The 20,332-nt window shown below is 42.3% G+C and overlaps 1 protein-coding gene across 4 annotated transcripts; it reads left to right on the forward strand.

Moving 5' to 3' along the window:
- The first annotated feature begins 7,278 nt into the window (after positions 1–7,278).
- On the forward strand, positions 7,279–18,218 carry ewsr1b (EWS RNA-binding protein 1b). 4 transcript variants are annotated; one of them, XM_020490076.2, is made up of 17 exons: positions 7,480–7,621; positions 8,375–8,411; positions 8,567–8,618; positions 8,806–8,938; positions 9,076–9,090; positions 9,570–9,765; positions 10,639–10,910; positions 11,024–11,189; positions 13,794–13,831; positions 15,194–15,226; positions 15,424–15,539; positions 16,113–16,242; positions 16,413–16,532; positions 16,646–16,778; positions 16,883–16,968; positions 17,485–17,737; positions 17,837–18,218. In XM_020490076.2, exons 1-17 carry the CDS (start codon positions 7,606–7,608, stop codon positions 17,871–17,873), a joined length of 1,833 nt encoding a protein of 610 aa, XP_020345665.1. In that variant the 5' UTR covers positions 7,480–7,605; the 3' UTR covers positions 17,874–18,218. The 4 variants fall into 4 exon arrangements, with proteins under 4 accessions (XP_020345668.1, XP_020345667.1, XP_020345665.1 ...); XM_020490077.2 differs by having other exon boundaries at positions 7,485–7,621; positions 10,645–10,910; XM_020490079.2 differs by lacking the exon at positions 9,076–9,090 and having other exon boundaries at positions 7,279–7,621; positions 10,645–10,910.
- Positions 18,219–20,332: the final 2,114 nt, after the last annotated feature.

Here is a 20,332-nt window from a genome sequence, read left to right on the forward strand (position 1 = left end):
GCCTGCATCCGTAATGGGTCATTGGTCAAACGACCTCCACTCATCACTGTCAAACGCTCCCTGAAACACTTCAGCGAGCAGGCCTTTCTAATCGACCTGGCTGGGGTATCCTGGAAGGATATTGATCTCATCCCATCAGTAGAGGATGCCTGGTTATTTAAAAAAAAAAGCCTTCCTCACCATCTTAAATAAGCATGTCCGATTCAAGACATTTAGAACCAGGAACAGATATAGCCCTTGGTTCTCTCCAGACCTGACTGCCCTTAACCAACACAAAAACATCCTATGGCGTTCTGCATTAGCATCGAAAAGCCCCCGTGATATGCAACTTTTCAGGGAAGGTAGAAACCAATATACACAGGCAGTTAGAAAAGCCAAAGCTAGCTTTTTCAAGCAGAAATATGCTTCCTGCAACACAAACTCAAAAAAGTTCTGGGACACTGTAAAGTCCATGGAGAATTAGAACACCTCCTCCCAGCTGCCCACTGCACTGAGGATAGGAAACACTGTCACCACCGATAAATCCACCATAATTGAGAATTTTAATAAGCATTTTTCTATGGCTGGCCATGCTTTCCACCTGGCTACTCCTACCCCGGTCAACAGCACTGCACCCCCACAGCAACTCGCCCAAGCCTTGCCCATTTCTCCCTGTCCCAAATCCAGTCAGCTGATGTTCTGAAAGAGCTGCAAAATCTGGACCCCTACAAATCAACCGGGCTAGATAATCTGGACCCTTTCTTTCTAAAATTATCTGCAAAAATTGTTGCAACCCCTATTACTAGCCTGTTCAACCTCTCTTTCGTGTCGTCTGAGATTCCCAAAGATTGGAAAGCAGCTGCAGTCATCCCCCTCTTCAAAGGGGGGGACACTCTTAACCCAAACTGCTACAGACCTATATCTATCCTACCCTGCCTTTCTAAGGTCTTCGAAAGCCAAGTCAACAAACAGATTACCGACCATTTAGAATCCCACCATACCTTCTCCGCTATGCCTTCTGGTTTCCGAGCTGGTCATGGGTGCACCTCAGCCACGCTCAAGGTCCTAAACGATATCTTAAACGCCATCGATAAGAAACAATACTGTGCAGCCGTATTCATTGACCTGGCCAAGGCTTTCGACTCTGTCAATCACCACATCCTCATCGGCAGACTCGATAGCCTTGGTTTCTCAAATGATTGCCTCGCCTGGTTCACCAACTACTTCTCTGATAGGGCCTCTGTCAGTCTCTATGGGGGTGCCACAGGGTTCAATTCCTGGACCGACTCTCTTCTCTGTATACATCAATGATGTCGCTCTTGCTGCTGGTGAGTCTCTGATCCACCTCTACGCAGACAACACCATTCTGTATACTTCTGGCCCTTCTTTGGACACTGGTTAACAACCCTCCAGATGAGCTTCAATGCCATACAACTCTCCTTCCGTGGCCTCCAACTGCTCTTAAATACAAGTAAAACTAAATGCATGCTCTTCAACCGATCCCTGCCTGCACCTGCCAACATCACTACTCTGGACGGTTCTGATTTAGAATATGTGGACAACTAAAAAATACCTAGGTGTCTGGTTAGACTATAAACTCTCCTTCCAGACTCACATCAAACATCTCCAATCCAAAGTTAAATCTAGAATTGGCTTCCTAATTCGCAACAAAGCATCCTTCACTCATGCTGCCAAACATACCCTTGTAAAACTGACCATCCTACCGATCCTCGACTTCGGCGATGTCATTTACAAAATAGCCTCCAATACCGTACTCAATAAATTGGATGCAGTCTATCACAGTGCAATCCGTTTTGTCACCAAAGCCCCATATACTACCCACCACTGCGACCTGTACGGTCTCGTTGGCTGGCCCTCGCTTCATACTCGTTGCCAAACCCACTGGCTCCAGGTCAACTACAAGACCCTGCTAGGTAAAGTCCCCCCTTATCTCAGGTCGCTGCTCACCATAGCAGCACCCACCTGAAGTATGCGCTCCAGCAGGTATACCTCTCTGGTCACCCCCAAAACCAATTCTTCCTTTGGCCGCCTCTCCTTCCAGTTCTCTGCTGCCAATGACTGGAACGAACTACAAAAATCTCTGAAATTGGAAACACTTATCTCCCACACTAGCTTTAAGCACCAGCTGTCAGAGCAGCTCACAGATTACTGCACCTGTACATAGCCCATCTATAATTTAGCCCAAACCACTACCTCTCCGCCTACTGTATTTATTTAGCTCCTTTGCACCCCAATATTTCTATCTCTACTTTGCACATTCTTCCACTGCAAATCTACCATTCCAGTGTTTTACTTGATATTTTGTATATACTTCGCCGCCATGGCCTTTTTTTTACCTTTACCTCTCTTATCTCACCTCATTTGCTCACATTGTATATAGACTTATTTTTCTACTATATTATTGACTGTATGTTTGTTAATTCCATGTGTAACTCTGTGTTGTTGTATGTGTCCAACTGCTTTGCTTTATCTTGGCCAGGTCGCAATTGTAAATGAGAACTTGTTCTCAACTTGCCTACCTGGTTAAATAGGCTAAATAAAATCTTATAGGTTTTGTTCTATGAGATAATATCAGTCAGTTAACATTACCTTTAGGAATTATGAAGCCTTTATGTGCATTTTTTTTAACTAAAAATCACACCACAATTCACAAAAAGTTACGTTTGCTGAAAAAGTTTATAACATAAAACTAAATGTAGGGTGAGTATTGGTTAAGAGGGACACTTAAGCTTTGTAATGAATAGCTTTCAATGTGTACAATAACACAGCCACCAATCAATGCCTGTATGTTAGTAAGGAAGTATGTGATATTATTATTATTTACATTTTTCGTAATACAAAAATCAACAACTTACATTGCTACATCAAACATGTCAAACAAAACAAAACACAGGTATTAACAAGAAAATACTAAAACATTTTTTAAAAGCTATAAAAATACTAAAGAATACAAAAAAAAAAAAACATTTCTCGTGCAATTGCATTCACTCTGAAAAAAATCTCATTATTATGATTCAGGAAGATGTTATTCTTGCTATTATTCACGAGGGATAATGTCTTAACAAGATGATTCAATTAAATAAAAAATATGTGTAATTTTGGTATAGAATTCTGAAATGTTTGTTTGTATATAAAGTATTTGGCAACAAGAATTAAAAAAATTCACAATAATTTCAATGGTCTTGTTATCATTGCAGTCGTAACATATTATATCCTTCATGTCAAAAACATGGGTAGTGTTCATAATGGTAAATAAGTATTCTGCAAGGTTTTCCCCAAATACTGACACAAATTTACATTCACGGAACAAGTGACTCAGATTCTCACTTTCTTTTTTAACAGATAATGCAGATATGTGACATATGTGACAAATAAAATTTGATTTGATTTGATCATCAATACCCACATATTTGGACAACATAGAATTACATGGATCTATCATATGTAGAATTTTAAAGTGCACTTCCTGAAATTTGTTTGGTATACAATATTTGTAGGAAGTATACGAAAAGAAAAGGGTTCACAATGGATGTGACGTGGGCGTGGTATCCCGTGTAAAGACACGTGTCTCTATAGGGTACTGAAGTAAATAATGTTAAGGTTATACAAAACGAACAAAGGATATTCAGTGCATCATTACAACATATTTGTAATGGGATGTAATTGTAAATCAAAAGGACTGTAAGTGGTTTTCTTACTACTCTCACCTTTTTAGAATATTTACATTTTGAGAGTGTCCCAGTATGCCAATAGCCTAAAGTTACTGTCAAACTGGGACAGCCTGTTACTGTCAAACTGAAACACTCCCCTGGGCAATTTTAATGCGGTAAAAATATTTGGGGGAATTATAAATAAATGTTCTCTTAACAGAAATCCATTTTCTAAATAGGATAAAATGTTACATTTCATATTCCTAAAATCTGCAATCAGCTAGCTTGCTAGATAGAAAAAGCTAGCACAGCTGCATTTTCCTCACCAACATATTACCTCACCAACATAAGAAATTAAAACTAGCTATATTCCTAACTTGTACCCCCGCACATTGACTAAGTACTGCTACCCCCTGTATATAGAGTCATTATTGTTGTTTTAATTTGTTACTTTTTGTATTTTAAAGTTTTACTAGTTTATTTAGTAAATATTTTCTTAACTCTTATTTTCATTAAAACTGCATTGTAGGTTAAGGGATTGTAAGTAAACATTTCACAGTAAGGTCTACATCTGTTGTATTCGGCGCATGTGACAAATACATTTAGATTTGATTTGATTTTGGTTGATTTTGCTGTATTTTACTCTGGTGACAATAAAACAGTCATTGAAATTGTTGAGGGGCAAGGTGTTTCTGGTTTCATTGTACAAAATGTCCATTAGTGTATTTTTGAGAATGTTGAGCTGATAGGCCAAGATTGAGTTAATTTTGTTTTATTTAAAAGCTATATAATTACATATAGGCTACATCATATAATTATAATCAAGTATGATCATCATAATAATAATAATAATGATAATAATACATGATGATTCTTAATGTTCCACCAAAATACATAAAGAATGTTTTAATACATAATTTAAGTTTATCAGTTGTTTTGAGCGCAGCATTATGCAGAAAAGTGTAGTTTTATTGTCTTTTACTTTTTGTTTTGTACACCAGCTTCAAACAACTGAAAATACTATTTTTTTGAATATGGAAAATATATTTAACTTTGGTTTAGATTTATAGAGGCTGCTGAGGGGAGGATAGCTTTTAATAATGTCTGGAACAGAGTGAATGTAATGGCATCAAACCTTGTGTTTGATGTATTTGATACCATTCCACCGATTCCGCTCCATCCATTACCACTAGCCCGTCCTCCCAAAATAAGGTGCCACCAACTTCCTGTGATTTAGATGGTACAATGATTCTCTACACTACACTTGCTTATTTTCACACATAAACTGACATTTGTATTGGTCACATGCGCCAAATACAACAAGTGTAGTAGACCTTACTGTGAAATGCTTACTGACAAGCTCTTAACCAACAATAAGGTTTTAAGAAAAACAAGAGTTAAGAAAATATTTACTAAATAAACTGAAGTAAACATTTTTTAAAGGTAAGTATAAAATAACAATAACGAGGCTATATACAGGGGCCCCCGAATCAATGTGCGGGGGTACACATTAGTCAGGAGCCATGGATTACAGGCAACATCCTCACTGAGCTAAAGGGTAGAGCTTCCGCTTTCAAGGAGCGGGACTCTAACCCCGAAGCTTATAAGAAATCCCGCTATGCTCTCCGATGAACCATCAAACAGGCAAAGCATCAAAATAGGACTAAGATTGAATTGTACTACACCAGCCCTCGACGATCTTCGGATGTGGCAAGGCTTGCAAACTATTACAGACTACAAAGGGATGCACAGCTGCGAGCTGCCCAGTGACATGAGCCTACCAGACGAGCTAAATTACTTATATACTCACTTCGAGGCAAGGAACACTGAAACATGCATGAGAGCATCAGCTGTTCCAGATGAGTGTGTGATCACGCTCTCCGTAGCCAATGTGAGTAAGACCTTTAAACAGGTCAACATTCACAAGGCCGCAAGGCCAGACGGATTACCAGGACGTGTACTCCGAGCATGCGCTGACCAACTGGGAAGTGTCTTCACTGACATTTTAAACCTCTCCCTGACTCAGTCTGTAATACCATGATGTTTCAAGCAGACCACCATAGTCCCTGTGCCCAAGAACACAAAGGTAACCTGCCTAAATGACTACCGACCTGTAGCCCTCACGTCTGTAGCCATGAAGTGCTTTGAAAGGCTGGTCATGGCTCACATCAACACCATTATCCCAGAAACCCTAGACCCATTCCAATTTGCATACCACCCCAACAGATCCACAGATGATGCAATCTTTATTGCACTCAAAACTGCCCTTTCCCACATGGACAAAAGAAAACCTATGTGAGAATGTTATTCATTGACTACAGCTCAACGTTCAACACCATAGTGCCCTCAAAGCTCATCACTCAGTTAAGGACCCTGGGACTAAACACATCCCTCTGCAACAGGATCCTGGACTTCCTGACGGGCCACCTTCAGGTGGTAAGGGTAGGTAACAACACATCCACCACGCTGATCCTCAACAGGGGGGCCCCTCAGGGGTGCATGCTCAGTCCCCTCCTGTACTCTCTGTTCATTCATGACTGCACGGCCAGGCACCACTCCAACACCATCATCAAGTTTGCCGATGATACAACAGTGGTAGGCCTGATCACCAACAACGATGAGACGGCCTATATGGAGGAGGTCAAAGACCTGGCCGTGTGGTGCCAGGACAACAACCCCTTGCTCAACGTGATCAAGACAAAAGAGATAATTGTGGACTACGGGAAAAGGAGGACCAAGCACGCCCCGATTCTCATCGACGGGGCTGAAATGGAGCAGGTTGAGAGCTTCAAGTTCCTTGGTGTCCACATCACCATCAAACTGTCATTGTCCAAACACACTATGACAGTCGTGAAGAGAGCACGACAAAGCCTATTCCCCCTCAGGAGACTGAAAAGATTTGGCATGGGTCCTCAGATCCTCAAAAGGTTCTACAGCTGCGCCATTGGGAGCATTGTGACTGGTTGCATCAATGCCTGGTATGGCAACTGCTCGGCCTCTGACCGCAAGGCACTACAGAGGGTAGTGCATACGGCCCAGTACATCACTGGGGCCAAGCTTCCTGTCATCAAAGACCTCTATACCAGGGGGTTTCAGAGGAAGGCCCTAAAAATTGCCAAAGACTCCAGTCACCCTAGTCATGGACTGCTCCCTCTGCTACCGCACAGCTAGTGGTACCAGAGTCTAGGTCCAAAAGGCTTCTTACAGCTTCCTGAAGACTCCTGAACAGCTAATCAAAGGGCTACCCAGACCCCTCTTTTACGCTGCTGCTACTCTCTGTTTATTATCTGTGCATAGTCACTTTAACTTTACCTACATGTTACCTCAATTACCTTGACTAACCGGCACATTGACTCTGTACCTGTACCCCCTTTATATAGCCTTGCTATTGTTGTTTTACTGCTGCTGTTTAATTATTTGTTACTTTTATTTATTTTTTTACTTAACTTTTACTTATTTAAAGTCAAACTTTAAGTTTTAATTGAAATGTGACCTTTATTTAAACTAGGCAAGTCAGTTAAGAACAAATTCTTATTTACAATGACGGCCTACCCCGGCCAAACCAGGATGACGCTGGGCCAATTGTGCATCGCCCTATAGGACACGCAATCACGGCCATATGTGATGCAGCCTAAATTCGAACCAAGGACGACATTGACCCCTCTTGCACTGAGATGCAGTGCCTTAGACCGCTGTGCCACTCGGGAGCCCTTTTCATGTAGTCCACGATCATCTCCTTTGTCTTGATCACGTTGAGCGCGAACTAATAGAATTTTAGCAACCAGGAAATGCCGGAGCGGTTACTACATAGTACGTTTTTAAAGTAAAGGTTAAGGTTAGGGTTTAGGATAGGGACATCCCTAGTATCCAGGATAGCGCCTACAGAACATCTTTGCTAGAGGCTCGTTTACTTTTACGCGCATGCGCCATTCTCTGACTAAACGAAGAAACGAAGATGGCGTCAGCTCCTGGTGGGTTTCGTTAACGGTCTTTTATTATCTGATTTTGCACGAATACATTACTTATTGTTGCATATCAAAAGAAAGTTCTATGTCATTCTGCATAGTTACATCAATGTTATTATCCAACATTCAAATCTAATGCGAACGTTTAAATCTGTACAGTAGTCGATAGCTAGCTATTAAGCTAGCTAACGTTAGTAGTTAGCCAGCCGAATTGACCAGTTTGGTGAATTGACCAGTTTACTACTGTAGCTAGCTTAGCTAGAATCTAGGGCAGTAGGCCCTAACTAGCCACGATGCCGGGCGAAGGGTACAAATTCACCGCACACGTTTATCTGCGTTTTTAATTCGTGCCTGTGCGTATGCAATTCCGTTGGTCATGCGGCCTTGCTAATCTAGCCGCACGTCGTTTCTTTGTCTGCAAATTGAAACGTGTGGCTAGTAAAAAAAAAAAAACGTTTGCTAACGTTAGCTACGGTAGTTATGCAAGCAAAGGCGGGATGTCCTCCACTACACAACACCGGAAAACGGCCTCTAGTCGGACCTTGCTTAGAGGGAATTGCAGTTGTGCTTTGTGTATTTTCAAGGTCTGTTGAACTTGAAATACTTTCCATTGTGTGCCGTTGTTGGCAATGCAAAAGGTTTACACGGTATTATTGTCGAGCAGTTCCATCTCACGAGTCCCAAACTGAATATGATACTAGGACTGTTGCTGAAAGTTAAGCCTAGGCTAGTCATTTATTTTGTTATTTTCTTTTAAAGATTACAGTTCCTACAACCAGGCCAGTGCCCAGCAGGGGTAAGTCTTTCTACATGGGTATTGTGCTACCAGACTATTCAAATCAATGCAGTGGGATGGGTGTTTTGTGTAATTAGGTAAATTCATTATGATTTACTAAGACGCCAACATCAGAGATGGGTACTGTATGATTGAATGCTCTTGTGTCCCTGCAGGTATGGATCCTATGCTGCTCAGCCCTCACAGGCCTATGGACAATCTGCCCAGGTGAGTTTTATTAGAAGTCATTTATAAATTATTCAAACTGGAATAATGGTCAGTGACCCACATTATGCCCAGATCTCATGACATGTTTGCATACAGCTTGAACTAAAGCACAGGAAAACTTGTACCTTGGGAAAGCAGACTTATTCTTCTATAGACTAATAGCTTATGGCCTTTTGTATTTCAACAGGGTTATAGCCAGCAAGCATATGGGTCCTATGCCCAACCAGCTGCAGCTGAGACCGGTTACCCTCAGGCAGCACCCTCTGCTGGTGGCTATACACAGCAGCAGTATGGTTCCTCCTATGGGCAACCAGCATCAGGTCAGTTCCAGAGAGACCAAAATGTTTGGTCAACTGTATTTTTTTGGGGGGGGGGTGAGAATTGTCCATCAAATGACTCTTAACTATTGACCTCATGTAATGTGAACATTTTCTCCTCTATTGCTATCACGTTCCAGCTGGGAGTAAAACAGGTTTGACACAGATTCCCTTTCATGCATCTCCATCCATTTCAAGTCTTCAATGCCTTGATGGAGTGATCAATATAATATACTGTATTTAGAATCATATGTAGTAGACTATAGTATTGTTAGTAGACTAGATGAACCCTGGACATGCTAGATTTCTTTGACATTGTATGTACTCATCCTGAATCATAATTGTAACAGACATGTTAGTGATACAAGATGATAGTCCCTTCATAATATTATTTATCTAACACTTATTCTAATACTCTTAATCACACAATGGTATTCTGTGCCATAATATTCTTCATCAGTTCTCCTCATGGGCACTTTTGTTTTTGAAGTCCTGTGTATAGAGTGATCCAAATAGGCAACAGATTGCTTCATTCATTTGAGTAGTTCAGCCTCTGGTCTAAAATCCCAACAGTGTGTGCCTGGAATTATCCATCTAAAGCGTTTTAGTTAAACCATCTCCTCTTTGTCCACAGCTGGGTACCCTGCTGCCCAGCCCAGTGCCCATGCATACTCCCAGCCCGCCGCGGGCTATGGAGCCAGTGGATATGAGAGCGCTGCTGCTGCTGCCCCTGCTGCCTCTCAGCCAACCTATGCATCCCAGCCAGGCTATGCAGCCCAGTCTGCCTACGCTGGCTACAGTCAGCAGCCTGCCTCTACTGCACCTCAGAGGTAGGCTAACTAGTGTTACATTAAGACCTAAGGGTATATTACAAAGCAGGATCAAGGAGTTGGCCATCTAACTTGCCAAAATATTCATAACTTTTTTTATTTTATATAAAGTTGTTTGAAATGGGCATGTTCTAATTGATTGAACAAACTAATAGACATCTAAGTTTAGCTATTTTAATTAATCATAAAATCTGTAGTTATTTCTGGTTGCTTAACTAATTGATTCTGCTTTGTAGTAAATCCATCTGGGTGTAATGGAGGTTGTTGTGCAGTTAGTTACACAATATTTTGTTAATGATTGTTCACATTAGAAGACAAGTTGCAGCTGGCAACTTATAAGAACCATCTACTGTGTAGAGCGTTTTTTTTCTCCCCAATTTCGTGGTATCCAATTGGTAGTAGTTAGTCTTGTCTCATCGCTGCAACTCCAGTACAGACTCGGGAGAGGCATAGGTCAAGAGCCATGCTTCCTCTGAAACACAACCCAGCCTAGCCGCACTGCTTTTTGACACAACGGACATCCAACCCGGAAGCCAGCCGCACCAATGTGTCGGAGGAAACACCGTACACCTGGCGACCTGGTCCGCATGCACTGCGCCCGGCCCGCCACAGGAGTCGCTAGTGCGCGATGAGACGAGGATATCCCTGCCGGCCAAACCCTCCCTAACCTAGACGACGCTAGGCCAATTGTGCGTCGCCCCATGGGCCTCCCGGTCGCGGCCGGCTGCGACAGAGCCTTAGCTCGAACCCAGAATCTTTCGTGGCACAGCTAGCACTACGATGCAGTGCCTTAGACCACTGCGCCACCCGGGAGAGATAGTTATGTAGCGCTCTTTGACCTGTTCAATCCCTGCCTGTCCCTAATCACTTTAGTTACAGTGCCAGCAGCCAGCCCGCTGGCTACAGCCAGAGCAGCTACTCTCAGCCAGGGGGATATGCTGCACCGCAGAGTGGGTACCAGGCCCAGCAGGGAGGCTATGGGCAGCAGCAGAGTGGATACCAGCAGCAGCAGCCCCCACCGCAGCAACAGGCTCCTGCTGCGGGCTATCCCCCTCAGGCCTCGGGCTCCTATGGGCAGCCTGCAGCCAGCCAGTATGGACAACAGAGCGGACCTCAAAGTGGTTACAACCAGTCAAGCCATTATAGTAAGAGCATCAGTCTCCTGCTATTTCAACACCCATGCCTACCTGCTATTTATTGTCATAGTCATGTGATTTTCCCTCCTTTTCCCTAACCTTGTTGTTATGCTATTCTGTAGATAACTACGGGCAGGAGGGCAGAGGCAGCTCTGGCTACTCTGGCTCTGAGCCTGCTGGGTTCCCAGGGTCAGGGGAGAGCCGTGGGCCTCCCAGGGATGGCTATGACAGGGGCGGCATGATGCACGGTGGCCGGGGCCGTGGGGGCATGGGCCGTGGAGGCATGGGGTAAGTGAGACTCCTTATTGCTTAACTTAACCTCCATCCACTCTTACAAGTGCTTCGTCAAGGCAGAGCAGGGCTGAGTCTGAAGTTTCCCTAAAACGTAAGTGGGCCCCTGAGATATAACCCTATAAAAGGATGACAGACAACAAATTTATTAGTGGGGGAAGTCAAACTGTTCACTTTTGTGTAAAATTAAAGATATAATGCCTACAGAAAGTTAGATGAAGGGACCCTCCATAAATGAGGACTAACTCTCAGCCCTGCCATATTGGCCAAAGGTAAGAAGGGAATATGTTTTCATGAATCAAAGAGTTGGGACTGACGTGTGAACAGAGAGCTGGACTCGTAAACTATTCAATCGGATATCCTTTGTTGCTGTACCGCAGCATATCATCCATAGCATTGATTATGGTAAATCTATTCACAAGGCTTCACAGGGTCACTGCTGTGGGCACACCTCACCTTCTAAAATTATTGCTTTGATGTTAAATACATTTTAAGATGGTTTAAGAACGTATCATTTTCATGGGTATTTATTCCATCCTCTGGTTTTTCTTTTAAAAAGCTGATCCAGAAGGTACAGTATTTGAGAGTATGCACTATGGAAGTTTAGTTAAATTAACTGATAATTTTAGGTTTTGGCTTGTGTTGACTATTGTTTATATAAAGGTATTATTTCACATGAATCTATGACTTGCTTCTTCAAACCACAAAGTTCTTATCTTTAAGCTAGCAAACCTTTGCAATAAAATACAATATTTTTTCACATTGGTGTTGGGAGGTGTGCCCCTTTCTGTCCAATGAGGTAATTTCTGGACAACATTTCTGGCCATTTAAGGGACCATTTTTGTCTCATGACCCGTGAGGAAGGTCTTTTAAAATAACTTTTTGTTTAATAAGCAAGATGCTTTGATTACTTATTCTAATACATTTTTTTGCATATTAGGTTGAGGTCAATGCACATGAGGTTTTTGTTTGTTGGGAAAACCGATAAAATACATTTCTTCAGGGCACATCCATGCAGAACCAAAGTTATCCCCCTTATAGGTTGTTGGTACTGTACTTGCCACCTGTAGCCTTTCATGTTTAGTTAAAGCTTTCTCAGCATTATGATAGGACCTCGAGAGTTTGAGTCGATGTTGATTCCATTGAGTATCAGACGGCTCAAGGTAATATTCCTGTAATAAGAAAAAACGCATCACATGTTCACTAGGTCACACCAGACTCCTATCGTGTTCACTTGTGTTTTGCCCTAGGTTTATATTACAGTAATAGGTTATTCAGTACATGGCTGTGTGTGTGTGCCCTAAAAGGATCATCAAAGTGAATAATACTGCTCTGCCAACATCACAATATTTGATTAATCACATTTTTTTTTACCTCAATTAGATAATGTTATTGATTAGCCCTGTTTTAAAGTTGAAAGTATATATCACAACCCTAGCTCTCAGCTGACATTGGTTAAAGTAGTCTAGAAATGTAGCTTCCCATCCATATGTTACTCATTCATTTACTTTCATACAGGATAGTTTTTTGTTCAAAATGTTTTGGGTCCGGTTTCCCAGACTCAGATTCAGCCTAGTCTCCTGAAAAGAATGCTGAGAATGCTTTTTAGCCTTTGCACTAGGCTTAATCTGTCTGGAAAACCACCCCCTTATGTGTGTTTTTGAAATGTGTTTTGGATTACAAATGTTTTGTTTAATCAAATGAACACCTTTTTTAACATGCTTTGTCACATTTACGCTACAGGTAACACAGTGAGAGCCATGTAAACCCAGCTTTATTCTATAAAGTGCCTGTACTCACTAAAGAGCCAGCATCTTAAACAACAAAGGGGTTAAACAACAGAGATTTTGGGTTCTGCCTAAAATCCAAGAGATGAGGATGGTGCTGTCTAAAGCGTGCTGGGAAACTCAAATTATACTATACAAATGTAACTTATTACTTTTACAGCATAACATTGTAACTTGGTCCAATTAAATTCTGTATTAGAATTGTGTAACTTCAAATCATCTTTGTAAAATGTACATGGATTTATTTTATTTTTTTCCTCCCCAAGGTGGCTATCACCTGTTTGTAATATTTCAGATCCATTGCATTTGAGCACTTAAATAAAGAAATGTTTTTTTTAGCTGGTTTCTTCAACTGTAAAGTGGACATAATGCATAATCAACTTACATTTACAGTTAAATATGTGATCTAAGCATTGTATTATCTCCAGGCTAGACATTTAGCCTTTACTTGTCTACATATGGAATGCATCTGAAATAGTTTTCCTTTGTAACAAATACCTGGGATTCTGTCCCATATTTCCCAAACGTAACAGATTTAGCACCCCATGGCTACCTCCAAACTATCCAGTATCTGCTATTGAATGCTGTCATTAAGAAGCCATTTAGTAAAGGAGTCATGCCACGTAGTTGCTGTTAATACCTTAATTCCCAATTAACTGGATTGCATAGACTGTATAGGCATGTTGGGGGGGTTGTTAAATGAGCTAGTCAGAACTGTGTCCGTCAACCTCCCCAAACGAGCCACGAGGCTCCAGACATGGAAGTGGCTGATAAAAGGGAAATCGCCTTCATATCTCCATTTATTCCCCCATAGCGTCGCCGGAGACAGAGGTGGCTTCAATAAGCCTGGTGGTAAGTTAACGAGTATTACACTGGCTAGTCCACTCCAGACCTTTACCTACTAGAGCATGTACGCTCTGAGCATTTACCTAAGCCCTTACATTACGTGTGTGTGTGTGTGTGCAGCGTTTTTTGGGTAGCCAAATATCTATATAGGTGGCTATTAGGATGGATGGAAATAGAGGAAAGGGGTACTTTTAACTCATTTTGGTTTATCACTCACTGCTTAAGGTAACCTTGAAAAGCAAGGTACTTATTTTACAATGACAAGTTAATGACAAATGCCTGCTGCTAAGAAATGTGTCGGGTTTGGAAAAATGGTTTTGCATTTACAATTTCATGGAGCAAACTCCTGGTATTTTTTGGGACTATCTGTGGTGGCATAAGAACTTTTCTTATGGCACACATTTTTATACGGAAGGGTCTGAGGTTTTATTTTGCATCATTATTAATATACACTCAGTTGCCAGTTTATTAGGTACACCCATTTAGTATGCCCCTTTGCCTCCAGAATTGCCTGTATTCTTTGGGCCAGGGAAACGTTGCTCAGTATCAAGGGACCTAATGTGTGCCAGGAAAACATTCACGACAACTGGCACAAGCATGTACTCTTGACGGCAGGCAGGCTGGGGCCATGGACTCATGTTGATTTACACACAATCCTGACTGCCATTAGCATGATTCAACAGGAACTGGGTTTGGTCAGACCTGGCAATGTGTGGTCGTCTCCTGCTATAGCCCAGCCGTGACAAGGACTCACTAGTTGTGTGTTCCAAGATGCTGTTCTGCAAACCACTGTTGTACTGGGTTATTTGCCTGTTTGTGGCATGCCTGTCAGCTTGCATGATTCTTGCCATTCTCCTTCGACCTCAACGAGCTGTTTTTGCTCACGTGACTGCCGCCAATGTTTTAGTTGTCACACCAATTTCGGTAAACCCTAGACACTCGTGCGTGAAAAGCCCGATATGCCGGCCATTTCTGAGGTACCGGAACCGGTGCACCTGACACCTATGATCATACCACGGTCAGTCTCTTAAGTCACTCGTTTTGCACATTTCTAACGTTCAACCGAGCAGTAACTGAATTCCTCTTTGCCTTATATAGCAAGCTACGGCCACGTGACTCGCTGTCTTGTAGGAGCAAACCATTTTTGTGAATGGGGTGGACTCCTAATATACTGGTTACTGAGTCTTCCACTTAAGAGGGGAACATGGTTTACCACAGTACCATTTTCAATTTTCCCAAATGTCTGACACCTGTGTTTTTGGAGGAGTGTGTCTGGGTTGTCACTTCAAATTCTCTTCAGCAGTGGACCTGAGTGGCACAAACTGACTTTTCTTTGCCTTTTTCTCTACCTTGCCTGGTGGACAACAGGACCCATGAACAACGGGGCAGAGCGTGACATGGGTAAGTAGACACAACTGACCATCAAACTTTCAGCGTTTATCTTACAGATTTGGCAGTATTGCATCCACCTGAAAGTCTTTTGTTGCGTTCATCTTGAAGTGGCTTTGCCTAATGGCGTATGCTATGAATCTGACATGAAGGACAGTATAGTGGCAGTGTGTTCAGGCTTGTTTTAAACAGCAGTTCTGTCTGTTCAGGGCGCCCTGAGGAGCAGGATGACTCTGAGAACAGCACCATCTACATCACAGGACTCACGGAAAGCGCAACTCTGGAGGAGATGGCTGTTTTCTTCAAACACCCTGGACCTATAAGGGTGAGGATATGCTCTGAAACTAAATAATTTCAATTTAAACCTGTATTAGGTCTCATACATTCCATTTGTTCCCCTGTATTCATCTAGCATCGGTATACCTCAACTGCTAAATTGTTGCCACAAAAATGTCTCTTTAAAACTCAAAATTGTTCGCATGGTCCCCATTGGATGTTTAATAATATTTAAGCAAAATGCATAGAATTGTAGAAAATGATCTTTCACACTACAGAATTCTCAGCTCCATGGAGAAATGTATAGAACTGCAGGAAATTGTCTAAGAAAAGGCACATTTTGCTCTCGGCTGCCAATTCCGGACAGATTCAAGTTGTGCCCTCCCCCTTTCACAACCGTTGCCGCCACGGCATTAATAAATAGGGGAAACACGGCATTCCTTCAGTCTTTCCCAAAGAATGCTTTTATAAATGGCCACTGCTAATCTCTTGTATTGTTCTCATTTTAATTGGAGGATTGAACAGTTTTAGAAATGCTATAAAAAAGAAAAATACAACTGCAGATAGTTGTCAATGGTGTGGTAGTTTGACTTGAGTGATTCATTCCTCTGTTAATGTTCAGATGAACCGGAGGTTGGGCAAGCCTGCCATCAACATCTACACAGACAATGATTCAGGGAAGCCTAAGGGAGACGCCACTCTGTCCTACGAGGAGCCCCTCTGTGCCAAAGCTGCTGTGGAGTACTTCGATGGTTAGTCTCACTGGCCCTGTTAAACCGACATCAGCCTATTCTCTGCTGTTACCCTTGAACTGTCCAGATTAATGCATAAATGTACTGTAGAATACAAGAAATGACCAGTAACCCAAGCCTCTCTCCATTTTCTATTTATTCCTGTTTCCTTCTGTTCATGATCTCCACAGGGAAAGAGTACCAGGGAAAGAGGCTGAAGGTGTCCATGGCTCGCCGTAAGCCCATGATGGGTGGGATGAGAGGGGGCATGCCCATGAGGGGTGACATGATGGGCCGTGGAGGACCTGGAGGTAAATGTCCAACTTTCTTTTGTGGGACTTAAATTTTCAGTTTTGAACAAGAAGGTATTGTCCCACGTTGCCGTGACCATTAAGTGAAATACTGAAACGACCTCTGGTGTTAGGCATGATGGGCCGTGGAGGGGAGCGTGGAGGTTTTGTCCCACGAGGAGGACCACGTGGCATGGGCAGAGGTGGACCAGGGGGCCCGGGTGGCAACATACAGCAGAGAGCTGGAGACTGGGAGTGCCCCAGCCAGTAAGTACCTCAAGAAAAATGTATTTTCCCTTTCCCCTTTCCCCTTTTTTAAATGTACAGTTTTTGTGTCTAACGTGTACTGACTGAGTGGTTGTCTTTCTCAGGGGCTGTGGCAACCAGAACTTTTCCTGGAGGATGGAGTGTAACCAGTGCAAAGCTCCCAAACCAGAGGGCTTTGGGCCCCCTTCAGGTACGGCTCTCACCGGCACAGCAGCGCTATTGTCAGGGCCTGATTCATAACTAGACAGGAATAGACGGGAATCAATATAAGTGTTATTTGAGCAACACGGGCTGATTCTTATTTCATATATCTTAAAGCTTGAAATGTAAACATACAAATCAAACCGGTTTATCACCTTGACTTCGGGGCCCATGCTTAGCAGTTGTACTTGATTCGTGTCAACTCTTGGGAAACATGAAATCATCTATGTGCAGCAGTCAGCTCACTGTAATGAAACACTTTGGCATTGGAGGACTTGTTCTGTGTTCACTTGGAATGCCACTTATGTTTAGTAGTCATATTTCCCTCCCTGTGAAGTACTCCATGATATGAAGTTCAGTTGTCTTTGGATGTTTGGAATTTCCTGGTACTATCATTACCAGCAGCCCAAATTATATCAACAGCGATCTACACTGTGTATCATACAATATGTCTACAATAGCCTGTGGTGGCAAGCTAAACTGGGCCTTGTGTGGTTTTGTTCAGGTGGTGAGCGAGGCAGGGGTGGCATGGGGATGCGTGGGGGCAGAGGGATGGACCGTGGCGGACCAGGAGGGCCCGGTGGTCCTGGCGGCTTCCGTGGAGGATGGGGAGGTGACCGTGGCGGTGGCTTCAGAGGGCGTGGTGGAATGGACCGAGGGGGATTCCGAGGGGGTAGCAGGGGAGGACCACCGATGGACAGAGGAAGGGGAATGGGGAGAGGAGGAATGGGCGGGCCCCCAGGCAAGATGGATATGAGGTAAGGGGATATGTTGGACTGCTTTCATCATACTCAAATATTATTTGCTTACTTAATGCATGTTTGTTAGACACTAAATTATGTTTTTTCCTCTCATAGGGACCATCGCCAGGAACGCAGAGACCGACCCTACTAAAAGAAAGCAATTAAAATGTTCCATCTGACGCAGGATTAGATTTTTAAAATGAAAATTTTAATTTATGATTCCATATTATAAATGGTTATATAACTGCTTTTGAAATACTCTGCAGTTTCATTCAACTCCTAGTTAAATGTTTTGTTTTTAGTTTTGTTTACCCTTGGTTCAGTTATTGACTTGTGCACGTTTATTTTTGCATTTCTTAGATGTACAGACTGATTTTTTTGGACAGTGTATTGTAAAACATGACACGTTTCTTTTTTAATTGTAATTGCTTTTCCTTCCCACAGTTGTGTAATGAACAATTTTGAAAATAAAATTTCCACTCCTATTTGATGCTAAGAGAAGTTCAGATCCATTGCTGTTATGAGGCATCGTGATTGGTTGACTTTGCATTTACATTTTCAACTGTTCTAGAGTGGTAGGAATTATACAGTATTTGACAGCTCTGCTCCTTCAGCAGGTTTCTCTTAATGAATTGTCCACTAGGAGGCACTATGTAGTCTGCAGCTTTGCAACAATACCAGCATAATAGATGCATCCATTTTCCCAAAGATATAGTGGCTGTCAAGACTTCTCTAAGCCATAGAGGATATATAACTGGTCTGTGACACTTCATGTTGCATTTGTAATCATATACAGTGCATTCGGAAAGTATTTGGACCCCTTTCTCCATATTTTGATGACATTACAGCCTTATTCTAAAATGGATTAAATAAATAAAATCTACACAGAATACCAATACCCCATAATGACAAAGCGAAAAGATTTGTAGAAAATGTTAAAGTATTACAAATAAACAAAGCCTTATTTAGATAAGTACTCTGACCCGTTGGTATGGGACTTGAAATTGGGATCAGGTTTGTCCTGTTTCCATTGATTATCCTTGGTGTTTCTACAACTTGATTGGAGTCCCACCCGTGGAACCTGGCACCATCCCTATGGTGAAGGCAGCATCATTCTGTGGGGATGTTTTTCAGAGGCAGGGACTGGGCGACTAGCCAGGATCGAGGGAAAGATGAACGGAAAAAAGTACAGAGACATCTTTGATTAAAACCTGCTCCAGAGTGCTCAGGACCTTAGACTGGACAACGACCCTAAGCACACAGCCAAGACAACGCAGGAGTGGCTTCGGGACAAGTCTCAATGTCCTTGAGTGGGGCAGCCTGAGTCCGGACTTGAACCTGATCGAACATCTCTGGAGAGACCTGAAAATAGAAGTGTAGTGACGCTCCCCATCCAACCTTACCGCTTGAGAGGATTTGCAGAGAAGAATAGGAGAAACTCCCCAAATATAGGTACGCCCAGCTTGTAAATTCATACAAGAGGACTCGAGGCTGTAATCACTGCCAAAGGTGTTTCAACAAAGTACTGAGTAAAGGGTCTGAATACTTATGACATCTAAAATTAAATTTTTAAAAATGTATACATTCCCAAACATTTCTAAATATTTTTGCTTTGTCATTATGATGTATTGTGTGTTGATTGAGGGAAAACTATTTACACATTGTTACATTAGCCTCATTTTTAACAATGTGGTAAAAGTTGAGGTCTGACTACTTCCTGAATTAACTGTATAATGACTAGTGAATGAAGAGGTACTTGGTCAAAAATGACTGAACTAAATTGTACATTTGCTGGTGAGAATAGACCGACTGCCTTCAGGCTTTTTTACAGAATTGCGATGACGTCTTTGCAAGTTATTTTCGTTGTTTGAGAAACCTCTCAATCATATCAAGAGGCAATGGATGTTATTAACCAGATGTCAGCCTCCCCTGGCTGTGACTTATACCACATTTCTTAATGCATCTGTTCAGCATATGTCCAGACATTCTCAGAGCACTTTTGATAATCACTCTTCACTTCCCAATGAGAATGAATTGAGCTTTGTTTAAATGTAACAGTTGTGTTTGCTTTTATAATCCAGTCTGTTTGTATACCTGTAATCACTTTTGACATCACAGACAGGGTGCATTCATTGTACGGTGTCCTGGTTATCAAATTAAATATGAACGCTCGAAATGCTCCAGCCCTAACTTCTCAAATGTCTAATTTCCAGTTAAAGAGCAAAGCCCAGTGTTTTGTGTGCGGGTGAAGTCCGGTCACAGCTGATGAGAGCTCTCTGATGACTGGGAGCCAGTTGCTCATGCTGGGGAACTGAGCACGGTGTGTGAGTTGTCTGTGTCACAGAAAAGCTGATTCATCCCGGCCCAGAAAATGATGTCATCCCACCAGTCTCTTTCTCCCTCCACCACCCTCTCTCTCTCTTAAAGAAACAACTGTATTTTTCAAATCAAAACAAGGCCCTCCTTTTTCCATACTGAAATTCAAATCATCACATAACAGCAGAGCAGCATGTGCAGAGACAAAAATGGTGCAGCTGTTGTTTCAGACAGTGCTTGTCTGGCTCTGCCTGTGAACTGGAATAGCAGTGGGAATCCAAAATGAAGTTTGAA

Source organism: Oncorhynchus kisutch, linkage group LG8 (genome assembly GCF_002021735.2).
Source record: "Oncorhynchus kisutch isolate 150728-3 linkage group LG8, Okis_V2, whole genome shotgun sequence".
Lineage (NCBI taxonomy): Eukaryota > Metazoa > Chordata > Actinopteri > Salmoniformes > Salmonidae > Oncorhynchus > Oncorhynchus kisutch.

Bases quoted from the DNA above. Each gene is read 5' to 3' on its own strand.
- ewsr1b (XM_020490076.2), top strand. The intron at 9,766-10,638 runs GTAGGCTAACTA...TAATCACTTTAG, and splicing joins GCCTCTACTGCACCTCAGAG to TTACAGTGCCAGCAGCCAGC. The intron at 13,832-15,193 runs GTAAGTTAACGA...GGTGGACAACAG, and splicing joins TGGCTTCAATAAGCCTGGTG to GACCCATGAACAACGGGGCA.